General features: G+C 40.1%; 2 protein-coding genes across 2 annotated transcripts; both read left to right on the plus strand.

The window, feature by feature from the left end:
* Window positions 1-622: 622 nt before the first annotated feature.
* On the plus strand, window positions 623-12,046 carry LOC125271106 (polymeric immunoglobulin receptor-like). Its single transcript, XM_048195078.1, has 8 exons — window positions 623-816; window positions 915-1,226; window positions 3,047-3,379; window positions 3,490-3,792; window positions 3,891-4,205; window positions 4,285-4,584; window positions 4,658-4,953; window positions 11,951-12,046. Exons 1-7 carry the CDS (start codon window positions 771-773, stop codon window positions 4,864-4,866), a joined length of 1,818 nt encoding a protein of 605 aa, XP_048051035.1. The 5' UTR covers window positions 623-770; the 3' UTR covers window positions 4,867-4,953; window positions 11,951-12,046.
* A 5,299-nt stretch (window positions 12,047-17,345) lies between these two features.
* Window positions 17,346-19,586, plus strand: LOC125271174 (ras-related C3 botulinum toxin substrate 1-like). Its single transcript, XM_048195177.1, has one exon. It carries the CDS (start codon window positions 18,231-18,233, stop codon window positions 18,807-18,809), a length of 579 nt encoding a protein of 192 aa, XP_048051134.1. The 5' UTR covers window positions 17,346-18,230; the 3' UTR covers window positions 18,810-19,586.
* The last annotated feature ends 2,396 nt before the right edge of the window (window positions 19,587-21,982 follow it).

Consider the following 21,982-nt stretch of genomic DNA (forward strand, 5'->3'; position numbering starts at 1 on the left):
ATGTGTGTTTATATTAATATACTGATGTGTCATCTGTAGTGTTGTGCGTCAGCCTGTGAGATCGCTGGAAACGAGAATCTTTTTCTATCATTTGGTGATGGTGGCGATGAAGAAAATGTCACGTTACAGAGAAGTATTTCACCCAAAAGGCAAGCCTATGGATACTGCATGCAATTTTCAAACTTTGCATGAGAGCCGATGAAGGAGTCTCTACAGTTAAAGTGAAAACTGCTTTTGGCATCAGACGCTGCATTAACAGCGCACTAATTCTCTCAGACGCTTTGAGATCTGAATCTACCTCAGTGCTGATAATGGTAGATGTCTTAATTTATTGGCTTAATATTTCTCTTGTGGACCATACAATAAAGATAGTGAAAAATAGAAGAATACGAACACTCTTTACACTCTGTGAATAGATCACCCTGCAATTCACTTTTGATGTGGGATGTAGTTTTGTAGTCTTTGAGGAGTGTTCAATATTCATACAAGTGTGGTTATGGTGATGAATACTTGGTACTATGGTGATGCATGTCTTCTTTAAACATTTCACCACACTCACCGCCCTGTTAGCTGTGCAGATGGGTGGCACCATTATAGAGAATAAGGAAATAGAGACGTGAGAAAGACCAAAAGAGGATGTGTGTACTTCTGATGATAGTCACATTCTTACATCATATTCAAGGAACACACTTGATCAGTTCTTGCTGTCGCTGGATTGTGATCGGATCTGTTTTTTCTCTGGATATCTGTGAGACTGAAGTCAATCTGGAATGAGGGCTGCCATCATCATCTTCATCACTCTCTGCCTGATCTCAGGTCAGTTCTTTACTGGTCAGTCTGGCTCAAATAATATATTATATGATCTAGATTGATGATATATAATAACCCAGAGCAAATGAACTTGTGTTTGGCAGGTCAGGTACTTTGTTTCATGGTGATTGGATGCGCTGGAGGGAGTTTGATGTTCAAGTGCATGATCTCAAACCAGAGAAAGACTGAGGAACAGCGTAAAGGAAATTATTTCTGCAGACGGAGGGGCTGTACATCAGGCATCAGTTCTGAGCTTCAGCGTCATTGGGATTATAACGAAAGATTCGCTCTGTATGATGATGGAAACAGCAGATTCTTCACAGTGTTTATCAGGAACCTCAGCAGAGAGGATGATGGGAAATATGCGTGTGGAAACAATCAGAAATCTCATGATGTTGATTTAGAGGTGAACAGAGGTACGTGTGATACTTTATAACTTACTACAGCAATTATTTTATTATAGTACTATAAAAGGTGCACTACAGAAGATTTTTGAGTAAAAATGAACAAAAATGAATTACTAAGCACATAAATCGATGGTCAAAACAGTTTCCATGCCTTGCACTGATTCACAACGGTAAATTTATTATAATAATTCATAATTTGAGCTGTCAGGTCAGATTATGCATTAGGAAAATATCAGTTTTATGTCATTCATCTTTGCGTGTTCATGTCCCTTCTGTAAAAAGAAAACAGACTATATGTAAATTACTTGTTCAGATGATATTTTTAGGATATTTTCCTTATAAGCTGTATATTTTCTGTCAATATGTCTTGACAGCAGATCACAGGCAACCTTAAATACCTATAAACAACCAAAACTCATGAAAAAAATAAATAAATAAAATACTCAGAAAAGAACTTGCAGATTTGTGTTTCAAACAGAGATGGTGATAGAGAGGCCAAACTTCCCTAGTGCACCTTTAATAACACTAGGCCTGGTTTCACAGACAGGGCTTAAGCCCAGGATACACTACGCTGAATTCAAAGAACTAGCAGCGAGAAAAACCAACGGTGTTTCAGTCTCGCGTCAGCTGTGTGAACACAGCACAGACTACAGCCGACTAACATGTGTGTTCTGCGCCTGTGTGTAAGGAACTAACTGTCTATATCAGCAGGTGTCAATAATCTATATTTGTCATTCAAAAGGAAAACAAGGTATATACACAGATACAGTGGTGTACACAGAGTACCACAAGGACAGGGGCACAATCTCTGTTATAACGCTTAGTTTTTAACATTTAAGGAGCATTAATATTTATCTTTGTTGTTTCAACAACCAGATGCATTTTGTACAGGTTAATGTGGAATGCGATAAAATACCCTCTCTTTCTGTATTTACACGATTGCATAGCTATCCGATCAAACTAATGAAGTGATAAGGTATGCATGAACAGAGTTTCCACATGCATCACAGTCATTTTGTTTAATAGGACTCAGTATACTTGATTGAATGAACAGCGGAGGAAGCTGGAAGCTGTCAGTCAGTAACTTGTGTGTGATGTGCAGCGGTCACGATAATGGTTTATCAGAGCTGCACGCTTTCAATGACTTGTGCAGTTTAAGTCTTACACTTTAATAGTATTTATAACTCTTAGCTTAATAAAACAAGCTGTGTTACTATGAGGAAAGTGTAAGCAGGTATGAGGTACTTTTCCAGTCAACACGTGAGATAATGCGATGATCACAGTGAGAGTAATATGTGAGCTCATTGTCAAAATGTTGAGCAGGTTGAAAGGAAGTGGTTCAAATATCAGTCACCAGGGGGCATTCTACTTCCTGTTTCTGAACACTGTCACAGTGATATCACAGAGTGTCACATGGTGAGCTCACAGTATGAGTGCATCGCATCATGGTTTACTCTTGTAATACAAGTTGGAAGCTAGTTATTTTACTTTATATATTTTTAAATATGGATATTTTTCATACAAAACCCCATAACTTTACTTCAGAAGGCCTTTATTAACACCCTGGAGTCTTATGGATTACTTTATGATGGATGGATGCACTTTGTTGGTGCTTCAAAATCTGGCCCCACATTCAGCCAGAAGCCAGAATATTATGAAATAAATCTCTGATTGTGTTCGTCTGAAAGAAGATAGACATATTAACCTAGGCTGGCTTGAGGATGAGTATTTTTTTGGGTGAACTATCCCTTTAAGCCTTGTCTGTGAAACCAGAGGATAATGTTTTATATTTCAGTGCATGTCACACGGTTTTGTTGTATCATTTTCAGAGTCTGGTTGTGGGACGTCTGTTATCCTGGACGAGTATGTTGGAGAAACGATCTCTTTCCACTGTGAATTTGATCATGAGTTTAAATCACGCACCAAAGTCTTCTACAGAATGAAAGAGGGTCCTGTCCATGTGCTGAACAGCTCACAATCATCACAATCATCTGAGGAGAAGATCATTCTGTCTGACAGTCATGAAGATCAGTTTACTGTGAAAATCAGAGACATTTCTGCAGACGACGGAGGAGTTTATTTATGTGGAGTGGAGAGATACGGATCAGATCCATCAATTACTCACATAACCTTCATTAAAGAGATTCAGCTGAATGTTTACAGTGAGTTTAGTTTATTTTAATGAAAAAAAATCCTTACAGCTCTAAATAAGAGAAGTTAATCCCTTCTGACTTTTCATAACTGAATAAATCAACACATAAATCTCATTTAGCAGGTCGAATCACTTCTGTCCAGGTTCAGGCCTACTCCAGTAAATCAGTCTTCATCACGTGTAAATTTCCACAAGAGTTCAGAAGAAACAAGAAATTCATCCAGAAAGATTCGAAGATCCCTGTTGATGAACAGAATCAATGGGTCCGTCATGATAAAGTTCACATGTATGATGATTCCAGTGAAGGACTTCTGAAGGTTTTTATCAGTGATTTAAATGAAAATGATGGAGGAACGTACAGGTGTGGAGTGAATATCGCTGATGATGATCTGTTCTCTGAGGTCAAACTCACAGTAAATCAAGGTAAAGAGATTCTGTCAGGAGCTTCATCAGATACTTTCTAGCAGTTGTATTGCTAGATACTTTTGATATTATATATTTTTCATTGTTTTTGTGTATAGTTGGTCATTTTCGTGCATCAAGTAAAGCATCTGCTGTTATTGGTGAAAGTGTGAATCTCACCTGTGATTTCCCTGAGAAACACGGCGAGACCTTCAAACACATCTGCAGAGAGAACGAGCAGAAGATATGTGAGAACATCAGTTCATCAGAGCAGAAACGCTTTGAGTTTTCTGTCAGTTCAGCAGGAGTTTTTACAGCGATCATCAGTAATGTGAGCGAGAGAGATGCTGGAGTTTACTGGTGTGGAGCAGAAACCAGAGACACACATCTGACTTCTGTCTCTCTCACCAATCAACATCAACTCACAGTGACCAGTACGTACAGTCACCATAAACCACATAACATGTGCATTCATTGCAGGATATAAACACTTTCATTCTCTTTGACTATTAGTGCCTCCAGTGGTCGGACGTGAAGGAGATTCATCAGAGATCAAATGCCCTTATAATGAAAAACATTCAAGAGAAGTAAAGCATCTTTGCAAAGGAAAGTGTTTCACTGAAGATGCTCAAAATATCATTCGATCAGATGAATCCCATGTTAATAAAAAGATTTCAGCAAAGGATGATCGTGAACTCAATCTCTTCACTGTGACCTTGAGTGAGCTGAGAGCAGAGGATGCTGGGATATACTGGTGTGCAGTGAGAGATGAGTTTAATCTTCCCACTGAACTCATGATCGTCATGAAAGATGGTGAGGGGGTTTCTGGAGAAAATCTCAATGTTTCTGATCATTCTGTTCTCATACTCATATTTTCTCTCTTCAGCGGTCACTCGTGAAGCGTCTGTCGGAGGATCAGTGTCCATCAGCTGTAAGTTCATCAGGAATCACACGAGGTTTTTCTGCAGAGGAGATCAGCCGAACATCTGTGTCCGAGATGGAGTTCGTGTTTCATCGAATAAGAGAAGAAATGGCCGATTCTCTGTGACTGACGAAACCTCAGCTGGAGTCTCTACTGTGAACATATTAACCTGACAGAAGAGGATTCTGGGAAATATTGGTGCGCAGAGGAGAGTTCTGGGTCGTTCATTTTCACTGAAGTTCATCTACGTGTGATCGGAGGTAAAATACTCTTTCATTAAAAGGATCGTTCACCAAGAAATTAAAATAGCTTCTTCAAATGACCACAAAAGAAGATATTTTGTTTCATCCATGCAATGAAAGTCAATGTTGTTTGGTTTTCAAATATTCTTCAAAATATTTTTATGTTGTGAAGAAATAAAGTCACACAGGTTTGAACTAGTGTTGACAAAAAATATAGATATTTCGATATGTATTAATACTGAAATAACTGAAATGGTTCCAGTGCTCCTTTTCTGCAGTATCGATATACCGATACCATCTGCGTGTTGTTGCTCTCTCTTCTCTCTGACGGCAAAATTACACACACGGCGTGTGTTCATGCATACTCTGTTCATGCATACCTCTCATTCACTCTGCATGTCGTGAAGCAAGCAGAGCAAAGTGAGCATTTTCAGTTCATTTCAACTCATTCACTCTGGTTAAATAGTGCTTGTATTGTGCATAATTCCAGTCATTTCAAAAGTTTCACGCTCACACCAAAAGCATGCAACACTGATCTATATAAGTGTCATGCACATAAAGCCGCCTCTCAAACAGCTCGCAAGTACAAAATTTAGCTTTTTTTTGTGGCTTATTGTGATTAAATGGTCAAATACATACAAAATAGTCAAAATGCCTGTCTTGATGAGTATTTGGGTAAAAACAGTCAGTTTTGTGTATGGTTGAAAAAGAATGAACCCATGTTGTGTAACAGTATATAATTTAGGATCTGTGCATAAACACTTAAAGTGACAGCAGCTTAATAAACCTGCTGTGATCTGTCAATGTTAATTAAAAAACAAAAGCCAGAGAAAATCACTTTCTGCATTATTTATTACAATAAAAAACTATCCAGTGTTGTTTTACATTTGATCATTTCCACTTCTTTTGTATTTCTTACCCGAATACTACTGTTAGACCCACCTGAAAAACTGTTTCATTTGTCTCTTTATTTTTATTTATTTATTTAATGTAAACCTAGTTCAATGATTCAAAAAATTACAGCACCATTTCTGGTTTTCTACAGATATTTTTCTTTCAGTCTGATAATTTTTAGATGTACTGTCTCCTTAAAGCAACATGCTGTGGTAAAGTCTGCCACATCAGAGTTATTTTCAGCTGAAAACCACAGACAACAGGAAACATCAAACACCTCTGTTTTAACTAAAACTAGCTGAAACAGTAAAGTGTACAAGATGGAGACTGAAAAACAAACCGAAAATAAAGGCCCATGTTTCCGTTGTGGTAAGACTGGACACTCACCTGATTCTGATTCTGTTTTAGATTTTAGTTTAGGAATGTGCAGAAAAAAAGTCCTTTCCAAGAAAAGTCTGTTCACTCTGCGGCCATATTTGCAATGCTTCCGGGCAGCTATTTCAGGCATTCAAGACCAACTCCTACACTCTGGTTGTTTTAACCCAGAGGTTGGGTTAAATGTTTGCCCAACCTGCTGGGTAGTTTTATTTAACTCAACTATTGTTTAAAAATTACTGTATTGCTTAATTAAAATTAACCCAAAGTATGTTGGAAATGAACATTTATTAATGTTCAATGAATAATTATTAAACAATAAACATTTATTAAATTGCTTATTAATACATTTATATTAATAAACTATTAAACTATTAAATTTATATTAATAAAATATTAAAACTTATTAATAAACATTCACCTTTTGTCTATTATTGTTGCCTCTAATTGCATCTGGTTTTTAATTTCCCAAATATTTTGGGTTAATTTTAAGATAGCCATATAGCAATTTTTAAACAATAGTTGGTTTAAATAAAACTACCCAGCAGGTTGAGCAAACATATAACCCAACCGCTGGGTTAAAACAACCCAATCGCTGGGTTTGTCCATTTTCAACCCAACTTGGGTTGTTTTTAACCCAGCATTTTTTAGAGTGTATTTACTTGAATGGGGAATACTTAAATCTCAAAAACTGCTTTCTGAAACTACATTTAAAAAACATTTTAAATCAATAACTAAATCAGCATGATCTGTATCACAAATGTTGTTACTTATGCTCAAATGGCATTAAAAAGATTATTTTTTTCAGGCTAGAAGAGCCAATGTGCAGTCATTAGCGTGAGGCTGTTTCTATGGCAACCAGTGTATCAAATGGCAGCAGTGACATTGACTTTATGAATTAGCGAATGGCTCTTTTATTTAGAAGGCGGGACTTATTCTGCCATATTGTGCATTTTACTTGCTCCCATTCATAGTAATATGCACCGTCTTAGCATTATCTTAAGTCTTTTCCATACAATGGAAATACACATAATTAATCTAAACTTAAATCGTTGTGCATGGAAAAGCTCTTCAGTGTTTGCACATTTTCAAATGGGTCTGAATATAGTTGTGTCCCAAATGGTGAACCATACACCATATGCATTTATGCAGTATGTACTCAACCATGAAGTGTATGAATTTTATAAGGTTATTTTGTAATTCAGCGTTGGATTCTGATAATCTGACACTGAAAGAGAAAAGTCTGATAAGATTCAACAATTCTGTTTCTCAGTTTGAGTTGAAAGTGATTGTCACAGACACGTCAGGTTCCACCTCACTCCCTTACCCACGCACTCAATCACCAGTCTACTAATCACCGCCACCTGCACATCATCACCGCAGTCATCAGCACCAGGATATAAACCACACACTCACACACACTCATTGTCCAGTCTCGTTTGTGATACAACCTGTTGTATGCTTACCTTCAAGGACTCCAAAGTGATACTTACCTGTCTCCATTATCTCCTTCATCTCCATCGTCTCCTGATCTCCTTGTGTGCTTACCTGCCTGTGTGAGAGTGTGTTCGTCTGCCAGCTCCAGCATCTCCTTCCAGCGTCATCTGCATCACAAAGAAAAGGACAGTATTACCTCTCATTCATCTTCAAGATCATCGTATTCACCAGTTCACTCACCTGTTTCTCTGCTGATCACTTCAATAAACCTCAACATTGCTTTTATCTATGTCTCCGGTGTCTCTGTCATAACAGAAGACCGAACCATAACAGCTATCGATCAGCATGAGCCATCACGACCCGTTCCAAGAGCTCGTGGACGCATTGCGCTGAGCACTCACTCCTCAACCACCGTCACCTTCACCTGTACCCACCGCCGCGGCTGCTTCCGCATCCACCATCACCGCTGCTTCTCCTGTGTTCACCGCCAGTCCCATGGCCAAACCGGCGCCCTTCTCAGGATCGGCGGAGGATTGCAGCAGATTCCTTCTTCAGTGTGAGTTGGTCCTGGAGATGCAGCCGCACCTCTATCCTACCGACACGGCGAAAATAGCGTTCGTAATTTCCCAACTGCAAGGTAAGGCCCTCCAATGGGCGGATTCTCTCTGGACTCAGAAAGGACCAGTTATTAAATCCTATGCTGCTTTCGTTTCTCACTTCAGAGAAGTTTTCGGAAAACCCCTGACTGATTCAACCACTGGTGAGAAATTGTATAATTTAAAACAAGGAAACAAAACTGTTAACAATTATGCCTTGCAGTTCCGAACGCTCGCCGCAACCAGCGGATGGAACGAACAAGCCCTCATCACCACCTTCCGACAAGGTCTGGAACTCAACGTGCGGCTGCATCTCGCTGCATACGAGGACTCCATAGGAATCGAACGTTTCATCCAGCTCGCCATCCGAGTGGGTTCTCGTATGCAGTCGTGTCTCCTTGAGCACCAGGGCCAGCCACTAGCCAGCACCCTCCTCCGTCGGTCCGAACCCGTCAGCTCTCCAGAACCAGCCACCGAACCCATGCAATTGGATAACTCCCGTTTGTCACCCACAGAGAGACAAAGAAGGCTGACCCTGAATCTGTGCTTGTATTGTGGATTGCCTGGGCATGTCATCTCTACATGCCCAACCCGTCCTCCTCGACCCGTGGTGAGTGCTATCATTCCCTCTATCCAAAACATGAAACCACTCACTACAATCGTAAACCTTACTGCTGCTGATGTTTCCGTTCCAGTGGTGGCACTCCTCGATTCAGGGTCAGCAGGAAACTTCATCTCCGGCGCCCTCTGTCGACACCTCGGTCTCAAGACCTCGCCGTCTCCGACTCATTACCAGATCAACTCCATCACGGGCAAACCCCTGAGCCATAAGACGGTTCGCCGTGCCGCTGGACCCCTTCAACTACAAGTGGGTATCTTCCATCATGAACTCATCCATCTGCTGGTTCTGGAGGAGTCCACCGCTGACGTGGTTCTAGGGCGCCCGTGGTTGGAGCTCCATAATCCCACCATCTCCTGGCGCACGGGCGAAGTCCTGAAGTGGGGCGACCACTGTTTCTCCAGCTGTTTTCCAGACCTTCCTGTTCCAAGATCTCCTCCCTCCAAGAATCTCTCCATCAATGCTACCTCCATCGAGAGTCCTGTGGAAAAACGCTCCGTCGACATTCCTCCCGACTACGCCCCCTTCAGCGACGTCTTCTGCCCGCAACACGCCTCCAAGCTTCCTCCACACCGGCCATGGGACTGCGCTATTGATCTGTTACCGGGTGAGCCAGTGCCTAGGGGACGCATCTACCCCCTATCTGTGCCGGAGGAGAAGGCCATGGAGGAATACATCAAAGAGGCCCTTAACCAAGGATACATCCGCCCGTCTACTTCCCCTGCTGCTTCAAGCTTCTTCTTCGTGGCCAAGAAGGACGGAGGCTTGTGGCCCTGCATCGATTACCGGTCATTAAACAAGATCACAGTTAAATTCCGGTATCCACTTCCCCTCGTCCCAGCGGCCCTGGAACATCTCCGCGGTGCCACTGTGTTCACCAAGCTGGACCTCTGCAGCGCGTACAACCTCATCCGGATACGCGAGGGGGACGAGTGGAAGACCGCCTTCGTCACGCCCACCGGTCACTACAAATACCTCGTGATGCCGTATGGCCTGGTCAACGCCCCCTCCGTATTCCAGGATTTCATCCATGAGGTGCTCCGGGAGTTTCTCCACAAGTTCGTGTTGGTATATATCGATGACATCCTTATTTACTCCCGGAGCTTGGCCGAACATCGCCACCACGTTGCGGAGGTCCTCCAACGCTTACGGCAATACCATCTGTTCCTGAAAGCAGAGAAGTGCTCTTTCCACCAGCCCTCTGTCCACTTCCTGGGATATGTGATTGATCACAGTGGCATCCGGATGGACGAGGGGAAGGTATCTGCCATCCAGAACTGGCCAGCTCCAAACACCATAAAAGAACTCCAACGATTCCTTGGTTTCTCCAATTTCTACCGTCGATTCATCAAGAACTACAGTACTATCGTCAGCCCACTCACCAACCTCCTCCTGATCTCTCCGAGTCTGATGGTAACACCTGCATTCTGGTCGTCGTAGATCGCTTCTCTAAAGCCTGCCGTCTTATTCCCCTGGAGGGTCTACCAACAGCTATGGCCACAGCAGAGTTAATGTTCAACCATGTCTTCCGTCACTACGGAATCCCCGAAGACATAGGCTCTGACAGAGGACCACAATTCGTCTCGCGAGTCTGGAAGGCTTTCTTCTCCCTCCTGGGTGTGACCGTCAGTCTATCGCCTGGATACCATCCTCAGTCGAACGGGCAGACGGAACGGAAGATCCAGGAGATTGGCCGCTTCCTGCGTACCTTCTGTCACGCCCACCAGGACTCCTGGAACCAGTACCTGGGCTGGGCCGAGTACGCCCAGAATTCCCTCCGTCAAGCTACTACTGGATTAACACCTTTCCAATGCGTGCTCGGCTTCCAGCCCCCACTGTTCCCCTGGGACGGGGAACCCTCCAACGTTCCTGCTGTCGACTACTGGTTCCGGGAGAGCGAGAGGGTATGGGACTCAGCTCACCACCAGCTGCAGAGAGCCCTGCGCAGGCGCAAGATGACAGCCGACCTTCGGCGCTCCCACGCTCCAAACTACCAACCGGGGCAGAAGGTCTGGCTGTCCACCAGAGACATCAGGATGCGCCTGCCCTGCAAGAAGCTGAGTCCCCGCTTCATTGGCCCATTCACCATCCTTCAACAGATCAACCCTGTCACTTACCGGTTACAACTCCCAGCACAATACAAGAGAATTCACCTAACATTCCATGTTTCACTATTAAAGCCTCACCACCCTTCTGTTCTTCCTCCCACAGAACCTGACATGGCAGCTGTCGAGCCCCCCCTTCCACTCATTCTGGATGATGGAACAGCCTACGTAGTACGTGAGATCCTGGACTCCCGGCGCCGTGGTGGTCTTTTAGAGTACCTGGTGGACTGGGAGGGCTACGGTCCCGAAGAACGCTCATGGGTTCCCAAGAATGATATCCTTGATCCTGCTCTGTTACAGACCTTCCACACCAACCACCCAGACAGACCTGCCCCACGACCTCGAGGACGACCACCACGACGTCGGGGTCCGCGGCCCTCTGGAGCGGGCCGTGGGAGGGGGGGTACTGTCACAGACACGTCAGGTTCCACCTCACTCCCTTACCCATGCACTCAATCACCAGTCTACTAATCACCGCCACCTGCACATCATCACCGCAGTCATCAGCACCAGGATATAAACCACACACTCACACACACTCATTGTCCGGTCTCGTTTGTGATACAACCTGTTGTATGCTTACCTTCAAGGACTCCAAAGTGATACTTACCTGTCTCCATTATCTCCTTCGTCTCCATCGTCTCCTGATCTCCTCGTGTGCTTACCTGCCTGTGTGAGAGTGTGTTCGTCTGCCAGCTCCAGCGTCTCCTTCCAGCGTCATCTGCATCACAAAGAAAGGGACAGTATTACCTCTCATTCATCTTCAAGATCATCGTATTCACCAGTTCACTCACCTGTTTCTCTGCTGATCACTTCAATAAACCTCAACATTGCTTTTATCTATGTCTCCGGTGTCTCTGTCATAACAGTGATCATATGATACAGATATAAAGATGAGTGTCAGATGTACAGCATGTGTATGAATGCTTGTAGATGAATGTCTTGTGATCACCTTGTTTCTCTGTGACAATCTCTTTGTGTGATTTCAGGCTCTTCTATGATAGTTGCTGTTTCTGTGGGTTTGATCCTGCTGGCTGTGTGTTTAGTGCTCGTGTTGTTCATAATAAAATACAACTGTAAACACGGTGAGACACTCACACACACACACACACACACACACACACACTCACTCACACACACACACACACACTTAGACACACAAGCTACTGCATGTTTAGTAAATCTGAGTTTGTCGTCCTCTGCTGTTCAGAAATACACATGCAGTTAAAATCAATTCGCCTTTTCTCAGTCTCAGATGTTGCTCTTGTTCACACAGGAGTCATTTCATCATCAGACAGAAGAGAGACAGGAGATCGTGATATGGTGAGTTTTAGAGCTGATCTGTTCTTGAATATGAGAAAGTGATATGCTGTACCTTTGAACAGAGGCGGTCTGTGCAATTCAGAGTTATAATGTCGTGTTGAACTGACATCTTGGACCGCAGGAATGATTTATCACCAGCACAAGATGTAAATATAGAGAAATGAAATGATGGGGAAAAAATAAAATTAAACTGAAAAGTGTCATTAGCCACTTTTCCACTGTCGGGCCTGTGCGAGCCATGGTTAAAAGCGTGCCAGGCAGGGCCAGAAGCCTTAGACCTGAAGCACTGAGGCCAAAATCAAGTTCTGTTTCCACTGTCGGGTCTGTAGGCCCATAGCGCGACCCTAAAGCCCACCCTTCACACACCTCCATAGAGCAACATCACACAACCTCACCAATTCATCAGCTGACTGAAGACTAGCTAGATCACAAAATGAGCATGACAGAATTGAAGGCGTGGTCTTTACTTAAAGACTTAAGACTTCAGCAATGATTTCTGACCAGTGTTTTACAATAAAAACTGTTACAGTGACAGTAATTTATTAATTTGAGTCAGGAGTTGAAGACACAGAATGATAAAGAGCAGAATCACTGAAGGAAACAGAAATACAAGAACTACAACTGACTTCAGCCACAGTCTTAGATCAACTGAAAACACATTAAATCTCTCATGTTACAAACCAGACTGATTTTGCCAATGTTTGATATTTAGCAAGAAAATATTGTTGGTGAAAATCTATTAATAACAAGCAACCACGTTTGTGGGCGTAATGGCGCGGGGCTCTTTTTCAAGTGCAAGCAGAGGCTCCTTCTGTAACGAGGCCCATTTCAAGTGAAATGGGTGAATTATAGCAAGACCACTACTGCCTTTGAACTAAGACTTCATTTTAGGGATTTTGTTTCTTACAGGCTCAAGAAGAGATTCAAGGCTCAGATCCTGCATCACCTCCTCTCTATTCGACAGCACAGTTACCCACAAACCCCTCTGATGGGCTCCTCTACGCTGCTGTCAGTTTCCAGAAGCATGAAGAGTCTGGTGTGCACTGTAGCGTCAGTAAGGAGGAGATTCACTCTGATTATGCATCTGTCAAACACAGCATCACGCCAAACTAATATTACCACTGGAGTTTAGTTTTTAATTCAAATCAAGAATCATGTCAGTGACTGAGAATATAATGAGTTTCTGCAACAATCATTCAGCTTCATTGAGAAAGTCATTGAGCAGTTGGCGACACCTACAGGTCACTGTTGGGAAAGAAGCTGAAATGTTTCTCTCAGGGACTGAAGGAAACATTGACTTTCTATTGAATATTTTTCAGATTTTTTGAAATGTTTAACAAAAGCCTAAACTTAAGAACTTATTTTAAAAATCATTTTAATCTTTGTGAGCATCCCTTCACCAGAAGTGAAGCATTATGTTGTGAGCAATAAGCCAATCTGTGAAGAGCGCTGCAGCTCAGAGGAAGAACAAGAAAATATCTGTCATGACAGAAAATTTTTCATTATAAATGTACTTGATGTCATGTTAGTAGGCTGTTAGTATCATACATTTTAGTCAAGTCAAGTCACCTTTATTTATATAGCGCTTTTTACAATGCAGATTGTGTCAAAGCAGCTTTACAGTGATAACTGGTACATAATTTTGGCTGCACAGCAGCTCTTAAAGAATAGTGTCAATGCAGTCAGATCAAAGCACTGTTGAATATCAAATGTCAAGTCAAATGTCAAGTGTCCCCAACTAAGCAAGCCAAAGGCAACAGCAGCAAGGAACCCAAACTCCAACAGGTGACATCAGGTGGCAAACAGGTGGCAAATAGGTAGCACTGGGCAGTGGGCTTCATATGGCAGACTAAGTCCACCAAAGCAGATAATGAAATCGGTTTAAACTCACTTAAATAATGTACTAATGGGGGTTGAAAGATATAATCAGTGATAAGGCCTGAAGGTAAAATACTAACTTTAAAAGCATCAGTTTTGTTAATGAAAAACTCTAATCAGTCTGAGTAATATCATGGCCTGGAGTTATGTCAGGATTTAAAACTAGTCTATTGTTTTCAATGATGCTTTAGGATTATTAGGAATATTCTTAATGAGATCTAGAGATCTTTTATGACTTGAGACATTTTTTAAATTGTATTAAAAATGCTGGATCAGAAGGCTACTGTAATTAATAAGGACATTTGGCTCTAAATGAGTTCAGCGATTCAGGTCAAATACTGATTGTCAAAACATAAAGAAAACACCAGCAGATCTTGTTTTCTTTTTGTTCGTCTGGTTGTTATGACTCAGTTACAGCAGCCAAACAAAATTTTTTTTTAAAAAGTCAAGGGTCAAGAGCTCAACTAAAGCAAATACTGATCTCCATGATGGTGACTTACAAATTGTGATTTTCTCCTTTGGTGATTCTGCTTGTTATCATCAGTATCTTCAATAATGGTCAATCATCACTCAATTAATAACTTAATTATCTCATTAACTTTAACACTGCTTCAGTGTTCATTTACCACTCTTATTTTAACACTCTTGAGTGTTGTTGTCACAGTTCCCTCTGTTCCCGGACTCCATTTCCCATGATCCTCCTGTTTCCACACCTGCACTCACTTCCTTGTCATCTCCCCATCATCACTCATCACCTGCACCTGGACTTGATCATCTGCACTCTCTTTATAATGGACTCACTCCCTTCACTCCTTGTCTGATCTTGATGTTAGTTTGTAAGTGTGTAATGTGTGTTTCTCTTTCGACTGTTATTAAATACCCTTATTTGTGGATTTCCGTATACACTTCATCTCTTCAACACCACTACACATAACAGTGGTCTCACATAAACTCAGATGAGAGTTAATTTAACACTGGAGATTTTGATGTGTTTATTGTACACTCTCAGAAATAAAAGTACAAAATTGTACCTTTAGGGGTACAATGGTACTAAGGTACAAATTTGTACCCTTGTGATTGTACCTTAAGAGACCAGTTTTGTACCTTTGGTGACAATTTTGTACTCTCTCAGAAAATAAAGTACATAATTGTACCTTCAGGGGTACAATAGCTTGTCACTGGGGCTGTACCCTTAAAGGTACAAATTTGTACCCTTGTGATTTGTACCTTAAGAGACCAGTTTTGTACCTTAAGAGAGCAGTTTTGTACCTTTGGTGACAATTTTGTACTCTCTCAGAAAATAAAGTACAAAATTGTACCTTTAGGGGTACAATGGCTTGTCGCTGGGGCTGTACCCTCAAAGGTACAAATCTGTACCCTTGTGATTTGTACCTTAAGAGACCAGTTTTGTACCTTAAGAGACCAGTTTTGTACCTTTGGTGACAATTTTGTAATCTCTCAGAAAATAAAGTACAAAATTGTACCTTTAGGGGTACAATGGCTTGTCGCTGGGGCTGTACCCTCAAAGGTACAAATTTGTACCCTTGTGATTTGTACCTTAAGAGACCAGTTTTGTACCTTTGGTGACTATTTTGTACCTTTATTTAACAGTACAAAAATTGACCCTTCAAAAAGGGTACAAAATTGGCTTTGACAGCGTACAATCATTGACTATAATGAGATATATATATTTTACACACACACACACACATACACTGAATTAAAACCAGAATTTATTAAATCCTTTTCATTTTCACATTTTACAACATTTCATTTTAAACACATTTTTAAACATTCCATATGAGTCCATCTTACCGGGTGTTAAAAAGTAACACTGAAGCAGTGTTAAAGTTAATGAGATAATTGATTGATGATTGACAATTAGTGGTGACACCTGATGTTAATAAGCAGAATCATTGAAGGAAAGAGAGAAAAAACGTCTTAATTGATGTTTTATGGAGTTTCATTTCAAGTCACCATGAAAGAGGTCAGCGTTTGCTTTAGTTGGGCTCTTGACTCTTTACCTTTTATTATTAGTTTTTCTCTGATTGCTCCAACTTTGTGTTTGTAAAACACATTTGTAATAGTCAGAGAAAATAGGATCTGGTCACAATATAATTTGATGATATAATCATCATGTGATGGCATGATGTCATTTATAGTCTAAATCTCTGACTGTGTGTTTGTGTAGCTTTAGTATTAATGACTGTAATCCTGTGATTTTACAGCTTGAGATCTGACTATAGTATGATTTTTTTTTTCTTTTAAGAATAATACATTATGAACTGAAGCTTCAGTGTTTAAACACACACAGACATCAAGAATCAGCATATGATTCTCAAGAACGGTGATGATAAATAAATACAAAATACTGACAAACAGATCAACTCTGAACATCACAAAACAAGCTACTGTCACAACAAAACAACAGAAAAATAAAGCAAACATGAACAATCTACGAAAATTACAGGACAATTCAGCTGCATAATTTATTCATGCAGCAATGCATGATGGGAGCCATGGATGAGTTTTGATTGGTGGCTCCCATCATGCACTGCAACATGAAGCACTTTGTTTGATTGTCACCATTGTTGAGGGTCATATGCTGATTCTTGATGTCTGTGTGTGTTTCAAAAAACCCTTCAGATCATAAAAGCTCTGCTGGATCTCAAGCGGTAACCGATTTACTATAAAGAAATAATATAACATCTAAATCACCAGTTAATGCTGGATGTCACCAATGAATCTGACCATTTCACAATGAGAAAACACAACCATTATGACTGTGCTTCCCAAAGCATTGTAAACCTAAATTGATCAACTTTGGCTCACTGCACTTTTGGGAAACACAGCTCAGGTCATAATTTCTCTGGCCATAACAAATGTGCTCTACAAACACAAAGTTGGAGCAGCCAGAGATAAATTAATGTCAATAAATTGAGTCAAGAGCCCAACTAAAGGAAATGCTTTTCACCATCATGGTGACTTCAAACTAAACTTTCATTAAAACATTAACATCTAAACATCTGTTAATTCTCAATAAGAACTTTTGTTGATGTATGACAGAAATCAAATCAAACTGGTTAATAATAAGTGTAATAATGTTTAATGGCTGGAAGTCAGTTGTAGTTGTTGTGTCTCTCTCTTTTTCTCTTGTTGTTTCTTCAGTGATTCTGCTTATTATCATCAGGTGTCTCCACTAATTGTCAATCATCACTCAATCATCAATCAATTATCTCATTAACTTTAACACTGCTTCAGTGTTACTTTTTCACTTCAATGTTACTTCTTCAGTGTGTAAAATATATATATATCTCATTATAGTCAACAATTGTACGCGGTCAAAGCCAATTTTGTAGGGTCAATTTTTGTACTGTTAAATAAAGGTACAAAATTGTCACTAAAGGTACAAAAATGGTCTCTTAAGGTACAAATCACAAGGGTACAAATTTGTACCTTTGTACCATTGTACCCCTAAAGGTACAATTTTGTACTTTTATTTCTGAGAGTGTACTGACAAATGCTTAGATGAGGCTGAATCATAAAACACTGTCAAAGGTTGTACATTCACAATTGCATTACTGATGCTTTCATAAAAAAAAATTCATAAAGTCCTTACTACCTAACTGTAATGGATTATTCAGTTCAGATGATGTCTCTTTGTTTGTTAGTGAAATTTTGGAAAATGTTAGAACGAAAAAAGTTAGCTGGATTTGTTACTGATTTACTGAAATTACATTATAATGTTATAAAACAACATCTATGGAAACACAAGGTCAATTCTGAAAGATGAACATTGTGTAATACACGGCCCCTCTGTGAACCCTCTGATCTCAGGGAGTGGCTGTTTGTTTAACAGTGAACATTTAACTGGAACATGCGTTCACATGCAGTTGGCAAGCTAACTTTACTCAGGCAAATTTGAGCAAAATTAAATATTTTCTTTTTTTTATTCTGCACTTCTTTTATTTTTCGAGTGGACTCGCTGTGTTGTTGAATTGTGAAGGTTATCCTGATCGGAGCAGGGTTTATAGATTCATTCGCATATAAAGCTGAGTGCTAACACAGATGCAGACTGTAAAGTGTGTGATCGTCGGGGACACGGCTGCGGAAAAAACAAAGCTTCTGATCAAATACACCACCCCTGCTTTTCCCAGTGAGTACGTCCCCACTGTGTTTGATGGTTATGCTGTCACTGTGATGGTCGATGGGAATCCAGTGACCCTGGGACTGTTTGATACAGCGTCACAGGAGGATTACGACAGGCTTCGACCACTTTCCTACCCTCAGACGGATGTGTTCTTGATCTGTTTCTCTCTTGTGGACCCGGACTCGTTTGGGAGCGTCCGTGAAAAGTGGTATCCAGAAGTCAGACATCATTGCCCCAACGCTCAGATCATTCTAGTCGGGACTAAACTTGATCTGAGAGACGACAAGGACACCATTGAAAAGCTGAAAAAGAAGAAACAAATCCCCATCACCTGCCATGAAGGCCGGGCTATGGCTGAAGAAATAGGAGCCGTGAAGTACCTGGAGTGCTCAGCTGTAACACAGATGGGGCTTAAGACGGTGTTTGAAGAGGCCGTCCGGGTGACTCTGGACCCGTCCCTGGTGAAGAAGAGAGAGAGAAAGTGTTTACTTATCTGAACTGACGGACACACTGCAACATCTGAGAGGAGAAGACAATGGAGGCAAGAATAATAGGAAACTGTGGGGTGATTTTTTTTTCTTCTTCTTTTTTTGTGAATATGGATCAGTTTACTGGTTATGATTTAATGGCACATTGTTGTTGTTGTTTTTTAATACATTTGTCTAACCAGGCACATATTAGTTTATATCAACAAATTTTGGTTTGTTAAAAAATATATTGGCTTGAATAACTATATATTAGTTTGTTCAATTATTTATTGTTTAGTCAAGTATACCCTAGTGAAAAACTATACTTAAGCACAATTTATTCATATGCACACTATAAATTGGTATACTTAAACTATGTTAAATTGAAACAACTCATTTTGTAGTAAATGCATTTTAGTTGTCCAAAAGTTCAGTGGAACTATCCAAGTATACTTAAGTACACTTTAAATATCTACTCTTAAGTTTTGAAATGCAGAAATCCCATTATCTCTACACACTTCAACTCTAAATTCCCACAACTGCTCCTGACGTAAAACACAATGAAATTATTTGACAGTTTGACGCTGCGGATTTAAACGTGATGCATGAATTGAAATTAATTTAATACATTTTACATAGTTACTTTTCATGCAGTTAACAATTTATTTGAAATTTTAACTTTTTTGTGTAATTTTTTGAGGACTGGTCAGTATAATTTTAATAATTCATAATATTTTGACAGTCCAAAGGGCTGCAATGGGCCATTACAGTAGCATTAAGGCGAGACACTACAGGTGAATAGGGATTTTTTTTAAATTAAAAGATATCACTGTGAAACTTTTCCAGTTTATTACTGGCATAAACATAAGAAAAAAATGTATTACAACTTTTGTGTAAATTTATGTTTTAATATGCAAATGAGGCCTTATATACTTAAATATATGCTCATTTGCATACATTTCCAAAAACAAAATCTGAAAATTGGAATGGTCTAGGTTTAAATTTTTTGGTTATATTTGTTGACATATTAGATGAAAGGGCTTTTACAGAAGGGATTCTGGATATCTTATTTTGTGCTTTAGTAAATTAGAGAATACTGACAATAGCCTTAAAAAACCTATTTTCGCCATGTTTTTTTGAGTAAAATGACCCATAATTCAGGATAGGAATGATATATCAACAAATCCCTCTGTAAAAGCCTTCAGAATATAGTTAAGTATAAGTCTGGAAAAGTTGGTGCTTGTAGGTGCTACTGAAGTGGATATATCTGACTCTGAGAGTGAGAAAAAACTCATTTTGAGAAAACGGCCTTTAAAGTTTTTATATTGTATAAGTTCATTTATTTCTATTGAAACCCCCGACCTACAAACAAAATATATATTCAGTTTATTAATATCTGTATTATGTAATATTTAAAACACATGGAAATTGATAAATGAATAAATTATTAATAACAATAGCCTTAAGCTGAAGAGAACTACCATAACAAACACACATAACAGCAGTCACAAAAACTGCAAACTTCTGCAGTACCTATCTCTCTCACACAGACTACACTCCAGCAACACACTACTACAGAACCCATGATTCTGTGGATCGATGTTAATTTTCAGCCCTGATCCAGCAGTTAGGACAACACAAACACACGACTAATTCATACAATCGTGTGACGTGAATTATGAGCCATTCCTGTGTGGCGCGGCTGTCATTCCCAATCCCTCCAACACACTTTTTCCCTTTCCAAACAATAGGTTACGCGATGAGACACTCGATGATGGGGTTTCATCGTCTAATCTGTTGTTTACTTTCATTTTACTAGCTCTTGCAAGTGACAGCTGTTGCCGTATTTTGATTTCGGTGTTGTCGGCATTTTCTCTCAGGCGCAGAATAAACAAGGAAGCGTGACGCCTGAGAACCAATCACGTAGTCGGAAATTCACATGATCAATCAGATGTGGGTTTCGGCTGTAGATTCCCCGGCAAACTTTCGCGGTTGGTTATTTCTACAAAGGAAATGTCCATATTTGGATTAGACAGCGCTGTTAATGAGACTGAGAGCTTTACAATGATACGAGGCATAATATGTTTCTGTGAATGGAGACGGCACGGGAGCTCGCGTTAGAATGCTAACTTTTGGTGATTTCCGATAGAAATCTAAAGGCGCAAATTGACAAAATGTAATGAAATAACCACCTTAATGTGTAATGTTGACATATTTTTTATTTTGACATGAAAGCTTACATGTTAAGGGAGCAAACTGGCCCAAAATCTCAAAATTGACCACTGCATGAAAAAACGATGTTTTCACCTGCCGTGTCTCGCCTTAATGAGAAAAGTGTTAATACAGTACCATTGGAGTGTATTAGGAATACACTAAAGTAACAACTTCTGATCTAGTATGTTGATCTAGTAGCACCATTTAAAAAAAAAAAAAAAAAAAAAAAACACTTTTCAACTCATCAATGGCTCCCATTGCATTGCCAGAACATTGTAATATATAACAACATGCAATCATGTGATCATGCGATCGTGGGTCCCATCCCAGGAAAAGCATGTGCTCATAAAGTGTATATGCACTATAAATCACTAAGGGTAGGTTTAGGGGTGGGGTGGGTGTAGTCGTTAATACAAAATGAGTTTAGCTAAATGGAAATAGGACAAATGGTGTAAAAAAGTCCACACATTGCATTTAAATGAACACGCATTTTGATTGGTAATGACGGTCATACATCATTTCATGACGACAGACGTAACACGACACTGTCATTATTTTTACGCCAGCTAGAGGGCGCATGACTTTAAAACATAGATATAAGTCAAAATAAGGTGCTTGAAAAATGACCTATGGGGTCATTTTTTTAGAGAACAGTCTGTGAGAATCATATGCTGATGCTTGACGTCTGTGTTTTGTTCATATTGCTGTTGGTTCTCAAGCTGTAAAATCAATAATAGAGTTACACATCAACAGCATATATTCAAAGATTCAGACTCTTAAAGGCATGTGAGTGAACCGGGTCATTACATAATGATAATGTCATATTTTCATATTTTGTGCTTTATAAACACAAAGTTGCAACAGCCAGAGAAAAACTAATATTCAAAAGTCAAAAGTCAAGAGCCCAACTAAAGCAAACACTGACCCCCATCACGGTGACTTGAAACAAAACTTTCTTTAAAACATCAACATGTATACATCTGTTAATT

This window comes from Megalobrama amblycephala, linkage group LG7 (assembly GCF_018812025.1).
Source record: "Megalobrama amblycephala isolate DHTTF-2021 linkage group LG7, ASM1881202v1, whole genome shotgun sequence".
NCBI classification, from domain to species: domain Eukaryota; kingdom Metazoa; phylum Chordata; class Actinopteri; order Cypriniformes; family Xenocyprididae; genus Megalobrama; species Megalobrama amblycephala.

What these genes read in the sequence shown, in the direction of transcription:
- LOC125271106 (XM_048195078.1), top strand. Translation starts at nt 771, where the DNA reads ATGAGGGCTGCCATCATCATCTTCATCACTCTCTGCCTGATCTCAG. An exon ending in CACTCTCTGCCTGATCTCAG is followed by an intron (nt 817 to 914) that starts GTCAGTTCTTTA and finishes TGTGTTTGGCAG; the next exon opens with GTCAGGTACTTTGTTTCATG. An exon ending in CATGATCGTCATGAAAGATG is followed by an intron (nt 4,585 to 4,657) that starts GTGAGGGGGTTT and finishes TTCTCTCTTCAG; the next exon opens with CGGTCACTCGTGAAGCGTCT.
- LOC125271174 (XM_048195177.1), top strand. Translation starts at nt 18,231, where the DNA reads ATGCAGACTGTAAAGTGTGTGATCGTCGGGGACACGGCTGCGGAAAAA.